Here is a 10,975-nt window from a genome sequence, read left to right as displayed (position 1 = left end):
CCACTGTACCACCACACTACAAGGCTGAGTGCTGTACCACTGTACCACCACACTACAAGGCTGAGTGCTGTACCACTGTACCACCACACTACAAGGCTGAGTGCTGTACCACTGTACCACCACACTACAAGGCTGAGTGCTGTACCACCACACTACAAGGCTGAGTGCTGTACCACCACACTACAAGGCTGAGTGCTGTACCACTGTACCACCACACTACAAGGCTGAGTGCTGTACCAATGTGCTTGCGGGGGTTGAGCCAGAGCTCAACCCCCGCAAGCACAACTAGGTGAGTACGGCTGTCATCATGAACTCTCACCTTTTTATTGTATTCATCTCTTAAGTTTTCTTAAACTTTCTCTCAATTTTTATTAGCTTCTCTTAGTGTTAAGTGTTTACCCTTCACACACCTTGTAAACAAATTGTTTTTATGCAAATTTAAGTCTTGCCCGAAGCGCCTTGCGTAATAGTGGCTTCATTAGTTCATTAGTAACTCGTGTCACTACAACTGTACGTTACTCTTATGTTCGTTGTTCAAACATTATTTTGACTTAATATTTAAATTTTGAAGGTGACATGATTAACGCATAGGATGACTATAAATAGATGCAGCTACTTTTGTGAGCCAATAGGTCTTGTTATCATTGTTATCTGCAATGTTATCAGTTCTTACTGTGTTTTACTATACACCCAAACATATATGGTAGCAATAAGCAATCTTGGGCTAGACACCAAAAATATTTCATACAAATAAGTAGTCTTTAATTAATTAGTCATTAAAAATAATTGGAACAAATAAATAATCTTTGAAAATGAGCCGAAATTAACCAGGGAGATAATTATCAGGGGGAAAGTGCCAAGCCATTACGATTATATAGCACTGGGAAGGGATCAGGATAAGGATTTGGGATGCGACGGGGGGAAAGGAATGGTGCCCAACCACTTGTGGACGGTCGGGGGATTGAACGCCGGCCTGTATGAATTGAGACCGCCACTCTACGGTCCAGCCCAAGTGGTTGGGTGTAATTTTTTTTTTTTTTTTATTATTTTCTACCACAGACGTGGCCACACATTTACAATGCTAACCAGCATATATACATTTTCTTCTGTCCTCCATGGACAGGGTTAGAGAAGTGTTAAACATATAGTTCAAGGGTTTATTGAACACTCGACCACAGAAGGTGATTCGGTGCTTTTAAAATGCTAAGCTAACCTACATACGTAAATACATAGATACACAGATTTACGTATGCCCTACATAAAGTGTTCGATGTGTCTTTTACATAGTGTCATTAATGTACATTCACAAAGGTGAAATGTGATTCTGATCAGCTTCCATATATACTTTATACCCATACATATACATACACACACACATATATGGTGCCCAACCACTTGTGGACGGTCGGGGATTGAACGCCGACCTGCATGAATTGAGACCGCCGTTCTACCGTCCGGCCCAAGTGGTTGGGAGTAAATGTGTGGGAGATGTAGCCTCGTGTCAGGTCAGCGGGCGTGGGCCAGATTTAAATTTTTAAATTTTGCCCCGAGGGGCGAGTTTATTGGGCAGCGCCACTCATCCTGTGAGTGGACACACCGCCATAGCAGCATGTACAACACTCCCCAATAGGAAGAAAACCCGCTGTCTCTCATCCGGTTTACACTCCACAGTTCGAGGAGGAGGACGGCGAAGTGAGACGCCCTCGCAAGCGGGCCCTCTCCACCACCTCCACCTGGTCGTCGAGCTCGGGGCGCGAGGTGTCGTCCTCCTGTATGGCCCGCCCCCTCACCACGCCCACCCAGCCTCCCGCCCCGCCCACGCCCACCAAGTCCCCCACCAAGCCTGTTAACCCGCCCAGGGCCTTCCTTGTCACTGACATCACCTGATGATAACTTCCACATGTTACGCAAGTGGAACATGTTAACATGATCACCATTACCGAGTTGTTTACCGAGTCAGTGAAGAATTTGCATAGTACCTGTTGAAGAGTTAACTTGATAACTCGGAGATCAACCCGTCCTCTTAAAAATACCGTTACTTATGGCTCGTATGCGCGGCGCTATGGCCAAATTTGGACGTAATTTGAAATGAAATCGACTCACAAAAGTGACGTTCTGTTCCGTTTTCTGTTTGAGTCGTCCGGCGTACGCGCAGAGGTTAGGAGAGGAAACTTTAAATTAACGTTTTTCATAAAGTTTTGAAACTTTATGAGAATTTCCTGCCCACCTAACCTATCAGAGGACCCTTAACTTACTGTTGTTGAAAAAAATCCCAAATTTATTTAAATTTTTTTCAAATTCGGCCATACGGGCAAACGGCCAAAAGTAACGTTCTTTTTAAGAGGACAGGTTGACGACAACACATGGTTCTGTAATGTGATAATGGAATGAAAATATCTGAATGAGTATATCGCTGAATAGACTATAAATATTTGTTTTTCATGCCATTATGGCTTTAAATAAAATACTGCAGTTATCCCATGTGTGTAGTGTGAGGATTGGCTGGATTTTAATATACAAATTACTTACAGCAACAAACAATAAGTTGTGAGTTGTAAACTTACTTACAACAACAAACAATAAGTTGTAAGTTGTAAACTTACAACAACAACAATGCAGTAGTGCTTGAATGAAGGTGAATACAACACCCAATATATGTGTAAGTGTATTAAAAAAAAACTAATTTGCGGATGTAACCTACATACCTTTCTCAAGGTACTGTATATAATACAATGTTCCAGTGCTGTATTCCAATGGACACCATATACAACACCTTCAGAAAGGATGTATTTTGCATTCGTGTTTTATTTTTAATAAACTTACACATAAATTAGGTCTTTCTTGCACCTTGATAATAATATTTCCATTGCTACTAAATTAGGTTCACATTAGTGCATTCTCTTCAATTATTAGTCTCTATACAGGAAGCTTTATTTAATTAATAAGCTTCGTTACAAATTTCTTTATCAACTATAAATAGAGAAGCGAGTCTTTTGACGTAGAGGTTTGACTTGGGTCTTCCGGTGGGGCCTATCCGGTAGGCCTATTTAGTAGGCCTATCCGGTAGGCCTTTCCAGTTGTCCCACCCGCTGGTTATATTCAGTAGTCCTGTCAGGTGGTCCTATCCAATAGTTCAATCCAGGGGTTCTATCCAATAGTTCAATCCAGGGGTTCTATCCAATAGTTCAATCCAGGGGTTCTATCCAATAGTTCAATCCAGGGGTTCTATCCAATAGTTCAATCGAGTGGTTCTATCCAGGGGTCCTATCCAATAGTTCAATCCAGTGGTTCTATCCAGGGGGGTCCTATCCAATAGTTCAATCCAGTGGTTCTATCCAGGGGGGTCCTATCCAATAGTTCAATCCAGTGGTTCTATCCAGGGGTCCTATCCAATAGTTCAATCCAGTGGTTCTATCCAGGGGTCCTATCCAATAGTTCAATCCAGTGGTTCTATCCAGGGGGGTCCTATCCAATAGTTCAATCCAGTGGTTCTATCCAGGGGTCCTATCCAATAGTTCAATCCAGTGGTTCTATCCAGGGGTCCTATCCAATAGTTCAATCCAGTGGTTCTATCCAGGGGGGTCCTATCCAATAGTTCAATCCAGTGGTTCTATCCAGGGGGGTCCTATCCAATAGTTCAATCCAGGGGTTCTATCCAGGGGTCCTATCCAATAGTTCAATCCAGTGGTTCTATCCAGGGGTCCTATCCAATAGTTCAATCCAGTGGTTCTATCCAGGGGGGTCCTATCCAATAGTTCAATCCAGTGGTTCTATCCAGGGGGGTCCTATCCAATAGTTCAATCCAGGGGTTCTATCCAGGGGGTCCTATCCTATAGTTCAATCCAGTGGTTCTATCCAGGGGTCCTATCCAATAGTTCAATCCACGGGTTCTATCCAGGGGTCCTATCCAATAGTTCAATCCAGGGGTCCTATCCAATAGTTCAATCCAGGGGTTCTATCCAGGGGTCCTATCCAATAGTTCAATCCAGGGGTTCTATCCAGGGGTCCTATCCAATAGTTCAATCCAGGGGTTCTATCCAGGGGTCCTATCCAATAGTTCAATCCAGGGGTCCTATCCAGGGGTCCTATTCCGTGTTCATCTAAAGTGAGATCAGATCTTCAAGTGAACAGATTTTACAGTTTACATTTTGTTCATTATACTATTGTATGATGATAACTAGACCAGCATCATTGTACAAGATGTTGAGTGCACGATTATCTTGAGATCTTGAGGTTATCTTGAGATGATTTAGGGGCTTAGCGTCCCCGCGGCCCGGTCCTCGACCAGGCCTAGACTGGTGACCAGGCCTCCTAGACGGTGACTGGTGTTGCTAGTGATGCAACGACTAGAGTGCAGGCCAGCAAGCTCACCTGCACCACTTGGTGATTCTCCACGACAGGTTCACGACAGGTCCACGACAGGTCCACGACAGGTTCACGACAGGTCCACGACAGGTCCACGACAGGTTCACGACAGGTCCACGACAGGTCCACGACAGGTTCACGACAGGTTCACGACAGGTTCACGACAGGGCCACGACAGGTCCACGACAGGTTCACGACAGGTCCACGACTGGTCCACGACAGGTTCACGACAGGTTCACGACAGGTTCACGACAGGTTCACGACAGGTCCACGACAGGTTCACGACAGGTTCACGACAGGTTCACGACAGGGCCACGACAGGGCCACGACAGGTCCACGACAGGTTCACGACAGGTCTACGACAGGTCCACGACAGGTCCACAACTAGTCCAAGACAGGTCCACGACAAGTCCACGACAGGTCCGCGACAGGTTCACGACAGGTCCACGACAGGTTCACGACAGGGCCACGACAGGGCCACGACAGGTCCACGACAGGTCCACGACAGGTCCACGACACACCGAGACGTCGTCGCCTCTTCATCTGCTAAATTGCAGTTCCACATCATTTCTTCAGCCCCGTTATTGTGACTCATCGTCTGCAAAGTGTTGTGTAGTTAATATTAACTTTATATTAACTGACATTAACACTAAGGCAAAGAATTTTGCCGTCAGATGTTTTCTTAGTGTCTCCTGGACCTGTCAAGGAAGAAAACTCACAGGAACGTGATATTCCTTGTGTGTATGTGCCTGGGTAGTCCAGAGACGCAGGTTCGAGCCCATTATACAGCCCCCCAATATATTCTCATATCAAGGAAGACTGCCATCTTAACGCTGAGCAGTTAAGATGACCTCAAGATTGCTGACTTGAAAATGTAAATGACTAAGAGCTTGCAACACTATTCTATGGCAACTTCACATTCATAATATAGTCATTTCTTATTCTGCTCGTTGAAAGTTATCCAGAGTCAGGATTCATCGCGCACTTAAATACCCACTTACAAAGCCTGTACATCGTCAAGCACTTAAGTACCCACTTACAAAGCCTGTACACCATCAAGCACTTAAATACCCACATACAAAGCCTGTACATCAAGCACTTAAATACCTACTTACAAAGTCTGTACATCATCAAGCACTTAAATACCCACTTACAAAGCCTGTACATCATCAAGCACTTAAATACCCACTTACAAAGTCTGTACATCTTCAAGCACTTAAATACCCAATTGCAAAGCCTATACATCATCAAGCACTTAAATACCCACTTACAAAGCCTGTACATCATCAAGCACTTAAATACCCACTTACAAAGTCTGTACATCATCAAGCACTTAAATACCCACTTACAAAGCCTGTACATCATCAAGCACTTAAATACCCACTTACAAAGTCTGTACATCATCAAGCACTTAAATACCCACTTACAAAGTCTGTACATCATCAAGCACTTAAATACCCACTTACAAAGTCTGTACATCATCAAGCACTTAAATACCCACTTACAAAGTCTGTACATCATCAAGCACTTAAATACCCACTTACAAAGTCTGTACATCATCAAGCACTTAAATACCCACTTACAAAGCCTGTACATCATCAAGCACTTAAATACCCACTTACAAAGTCTGTACATCATCAAGCACTTAAATACCCACTTACAAAGTCTGTACATCTTCAAGCACTTAAATACCCACTTACAAAGTCTGTACATCTTCAAGCACTTAAATACCCACTTACAAAGCCTATACATCATCAAGCACTTAAATACCCACTTACAAAGCCTATACAACTTTCCTCATCTTAGCATAATTAACTCTCAAGGTTTCGTTTATATCTGATAAAGTAACACAAGTGTTCCAAGTTTGTATAGTGTATAATTATTTAATTACTCTTGTTGTATTTATTGTATACTTATTGTATACATTTATTAACAGCAATGTATGATTCAGCGGCTCATTTTTAGTGTTGTGGGTAGGCCTACGACAATGTGAAACTGTTATGCTTCATCAGAACGTGTCATAAATTCAATGAAACTTTCTAATGAAACTAGCAGAACTTTGCTGTCAATACTAGTGTGCTAGTGTGTGGTGGTTGTGGCACTAGTGTGCTAGTGTGTGGTGGTTGTGGCACTAGTGTGCTAGTGTGTGGTGGTTGTGGCACTAGTGTGCTAGTGTGTGGTGGTTGTGGCACTAGTGTGCTAGTGTGTGGTGGTTGTGGCACTAGTGTGCTAGTGTGTGGTGGTTGTGACACTAGTGTGCTAGTGTGTGGTGGTTGTGGCACTAGTGTGTGGTGGTTGTGGCACTAGTGTGCTAGTGTGTGGTGGTTGTGGCACTGGTGTGCTGGTGTGTGGTGGTTGTGACACTAGTGTGCTAGTGTGTGGTGGTTGTGACACTAGTGTGCTAGTGTGTGGTGGTTGTGGCACTAGTGTGCTAGTGTGTGGTGGTTGTGGCACTAGTGTGCTAGTGTGTGGTGGTTGTGGCACTAGTGTGCTAGTGTGTGGTGGTTGTGGCACTAGTGTGCTAGTGTGTGGTGGTTGTGGCGCTGGTGTGTGGTGGTTGTGGCACTAGTGTGCTAGTGTGTGGTGGTTGTGGCACTAGTGTGTGGTGGTTGTGGCACTAGTGTGCTAGTGTGTGGTGGTTGTGGCACTAGTGTGCTAGTGTGTGGTGGTTGTGGCACTAGTGTGCTAGTGTGTGGTGGTTGTGGCACTAGTGTGCTAGTGTGTGGTGGTTGTGGCACTAGTGTGCTAGTGTGTGGTGGTTGTGGCACTAGTGTGCTAGTGTGTGGTGGTTGTGGCACTGGTGTGCTAGTGTGTGGTGGTTGTGGCACTAGTGTGCTAGTGTGTGGTGGTTGTGGCACTGGTGTGCTAGTGTGTGGTGGTTGTGGCACTAGTGTGCTAGTGTGTGGTGGTTGTGGCACTAGTGTGCTAGTGTGTGGTGGTTGTGACACTAGTGTGTGGTGGTTGTGGCACTAGTGTGCTAGTGTGTGGTGGTTGTGACACTAGTGTGCTAGTGTGTGGTGGTTGTGGCACTAGTGTGCTAGTGTGTGGTGGTTGTGGCACTAGTGTGCTAGTGTGTGGTGGTTGTGGCATTAGTGTGCTAGTGTGTGGTGGTTGTGGCACTAGTGTGCTAGTGTGTGGTGGTTGTGGCACTAGTGTGCTAGTGTGTGGTGGTTGTGGCACTAGTGTGCTAGTGTGTGGTGGTTGTGGCACTAGTGTGCTAGTGTGTGGTGGTTGTGGCACTAGTGTGTGGTGGTTGTGGCACTAGTGTGCTAGTGTGTGGTGGTTGTGACACTAGTGTGCTAGTGTGTGGTGGTTGTGGCACTAGTGTGTGGTGGTTGTGGCACTAGTGTGCTAGTTTGTGGTGGTTGTGACACTAGTGTGCAAGTGTGTGGTGGTTGTGGCACTAGTGTGTGGTGGTTGTGGCACTAGTGTGCTAGTGTGTGGTGGTTGTGACACTAGTGTGCTAGTGTGTGGTGGTTGTGGCACTAGTGTGTGGTGGTTGTGGCACTAGTGTGCTAGTGTGTGGTGGTTGTGACACTAGTGTGCTAGTGTGTGGTGGTTGTGGCACTATTGTGTGGTGGTTGTGGCACTAGTGTGCTAGTGTGTGGTGGTTGTGGCACTAGTGTGCTAGTGTGTGGTGGTTGTGGCACTGGTGTGCTAGTGTGTGGTGGTTGTGGCACTAGTGTGCTAGTGTGTGGTGGTTGTGACACTAGTGTGCTAGTGTGTGGTGGTTGTGGCACTAGTGTGCTAGTGTGTGGTGGTTGTGGCACTAGTGTGCTAGTGTGTGGTGGTTGTGACACTAGTGTGCTAGTGTGTGGTGGTTGTGGCACTAGTGTGTGGTGGTTGTGGCACTAGTGTGCTAGTGTGTGGTGGTTGTGGCACTAGTGTGCTAGTGTGTGGTGGTTGTGGCACTACACTTAGGCTTGCACTTAGCAATTGCATTAGGCTGTCGCATTCAGTAATTTCATTCAGCAGTTGTACTCAGAGGTTTCATCCACCAGATGCACTCAGCACTTTCAATTAGCAGTTGCACTCGGTACTTGAATTCAGAAGTTGCACTCAGCAATGGCCCTCAGCAGAGGCATTCAACAATTGCATTTAGCACTTTCATTCAGCACTTTCATTCAGCACTTTCACTCAGCAGTTGTACTCAGAATATGAGGTAATAAAGGTGTAGAGGAGCTGAGAGCAGCACAACAGAGACTCTCGCTGTAACTTACAGTTTCTTACTGTAACTTACAGTTTCTTACTGTAACTTACAGTTTCTTACTGTAACTTACAGTTCCTTACTGTAACTTGCAGTTCCTTACTGTAACTTACAGTTCCTTACTGTAACTTACAGTTTCTTACTGTAACTTACAGTTCCTTACTGTAACTTGCAGTTTCTTACTGTAACTTACAGTTCCTTACTGTAACTTGCAGTTCCTTACTGTAACTTACAGTTCCTTACTGTAACTTACAGTTCCTTACTGTAACTTACAGTTCCTTACTGTAACTTACAGTTCCTTACTGTAACTTACAGTTCCTTACTGTAACTTACAGTTTCTTACTGTAACTTACAGTTCCTTACTGTAACTTACAGTTCCTTACTGTAACTTACAGTTTCTTACTGTAACTTACAGTTCCTTACTGTAACTTACAGTTTCTTACTGTAACTTACAGTTCCTTACTGTAACTTACAGTTTCTTACTGTAACTTACAGTTCCTTACTGTAACTTACAGTTCCTTACTGTAACTTACAGTTTCTTACTTTAACTTACAGTTCCTTACTGTAACTTACAGTTTCTTACTGTAACTTACAGTTTCTTACTTTAACTTACAGTTCCTTACTGTAACTTACAGTTCCTTACTGTAACTTACAGTTCCTTACTGTAACTTACAGTTCCTTACTGTAACTTACAGTTCCTTACTGTAACTTACAGTTTCTTACTGTAACTTACAGTTTCTTACTTTAACTTACAGTTCCTTACTGTAACTTACAGTTTCTTACTGTAACTTACAGTTTCTTACTTTAACTTACAGTTCCTTACTGTAACTTACAGTTTCTTACTGTAACTTACAGTTTCTTACTTTAACTTACAGTTCCTTACTGTAACTTACAGTTTCTTACTTTAACTTACAGTTTCTTACTTTAACTTACAGTTTCTTACTGTAACTTACAGTTTCTTACTTTAACTTACAGTTCCTTACTGTAACTTACAGTTCCTTACTGTAACTTACAGTTCCTTACTGTAACTTACAGTTTCTTACTTTAACTTACAGTTCCTTACTGTAACTTACAGTTTCTTACTGTAACTTACAGTTTCTTACTTTAACTTACAGTTCCTTACTGTAACTTACAGTTTCTTACTGTAACTTACAGTTTCTTACTTTAACTTACAGTTCCTTACTGTAACTTACAGTTTCTTACTGTAACTTACAGTTTCTTACTTTAACTTACAGTTCCTTACTGTAACTTACAGTTTCTTACTGTAACTTACAGTTCCTTACTGTAACTTACAGTTTCTTACTGTAACTTACAGTTCCTTACTGTAACTTACAGTTCCTTACTGTAACTTACAGTTCCTTACTGTAACTTACAGTTCCTTACTGTAACTTACAGTTCCTTACTGTAACTTACAGTTCCTTACTGTAACTTACAGTTCCTTACTGTAACTTACAGTTTCTTACTTTAACTTACAGTTCCTTACTGTAACTTACAGTTTCTTACTGTAACTTACAGTTCCTTACTGTAACTTACAGTTTCTTACTGTAACTTACAGTTTCTTACTGTAACTTACAGTTCCTTACTGTAACTTGCAGTTCCTTACTGTAACTTACAGTTCCTTACTGTAACTTACAGTTTCTTACTGTAACTTACAGTTCCTTACTGTAACTTACAGTTCCTTACTGTAACTTACAGTTCCTTACTGTAACTTACAGTTTCTTACTGTAACTTACAGTTCCTTACTGTAACTTACAGTTCCTTACTATTATATGTGACGCATTTGACGAGTCTTTAATCCCTGTGTTAGTATAGCACTGTCTTGTGTTATTGTAGTGAGCACGTGTTTGATGAACACTGGAGAACATGTGCTGGGCACTGGTGAACATGTGCTGGGCACTGGAGAACACGTGCTGGGCACTGTGAACATGTGCTGGGCACTGGAGAACATGTGCTGGGCACTGGAGAACATGTGCTGGGCACAGGAGAACATGTGCTGGGCACTGGAGAACATGTGCTGGGTACTGGAGAACATGTGCTGGGCACTGGAGAACATGTGCTGGGCACTGGAGAACATGTGCTGGGCACTGGAGAACATGTGCTGGGCACAAGAGAACATGTGCTGGGCAGAAGAAAACATGTGCTGGGCACAAGAGAACATGTGCTGGGCACTGGAGAACATGTGCTGGGCACTGGAGAACATGTGCTGGGCACTGGAGAACATGTGCTGGGCACAGGAGAACATGTGCTGGGCATAGGAGAACATGTGCTGGGCATAGGAGAACATGTGCTGGGCACTGGAGAACATGTGCTGGGCACAAGAGAACATGTGCTGGGCACTGGAGAACATGTGCTGGGCACTGGAGAACATGTGCTGGGCACTGGAGAACATGTGCTGGGCACTGG

At 43.8% G+C, this 10,975-nt stretch overlaps 1 protein-coding gene across 1 annotated transcript in view; it reads left to right on the top strand.

Annotated features, from left to right (window-relative positions):
* LOC123769042 (uncharacterized) overlaps positions 1–5,300 on the top strand; it is a 155,664-nt gene extending 150,364 nt beyond the window's left edge. Inside the window, exon 8 of the mRNA XM_045759997.2 lies at positions 1,672–5,300. Coding sequence (XP_045615953.2) covers positions 1,672–1,887 — 216 coding nt within the window. The 3' untranslated portion in view covers positions 1,888–5,300. The remainder of the gene's footprint in view (positions 1–1,671) is intronic.
* The last annotated feature ends 5,675 nt before the right edge of the window (positions 5,301–10,975 follow it).

Source organism: Procambarus clarkii, chromosome 64, assembly GCF_040958095.1.
Source record: "Procambarus clarkii isolate CNS0578487 chromosome 64, FALCON_Pclarkii_2.0, whole genome shotgun sequence".
Lineage (NCBI taxonomy): Eukaryota > Metazoa > Arthropoda > Malacostraca > Decapoda > Cambaridae > Procambarus > Procambarus clarkii.
Note: the sequence above shows the minus strand (reverse complement) of the source record. Positions and strands in the feature narration are given on the sequence as shown.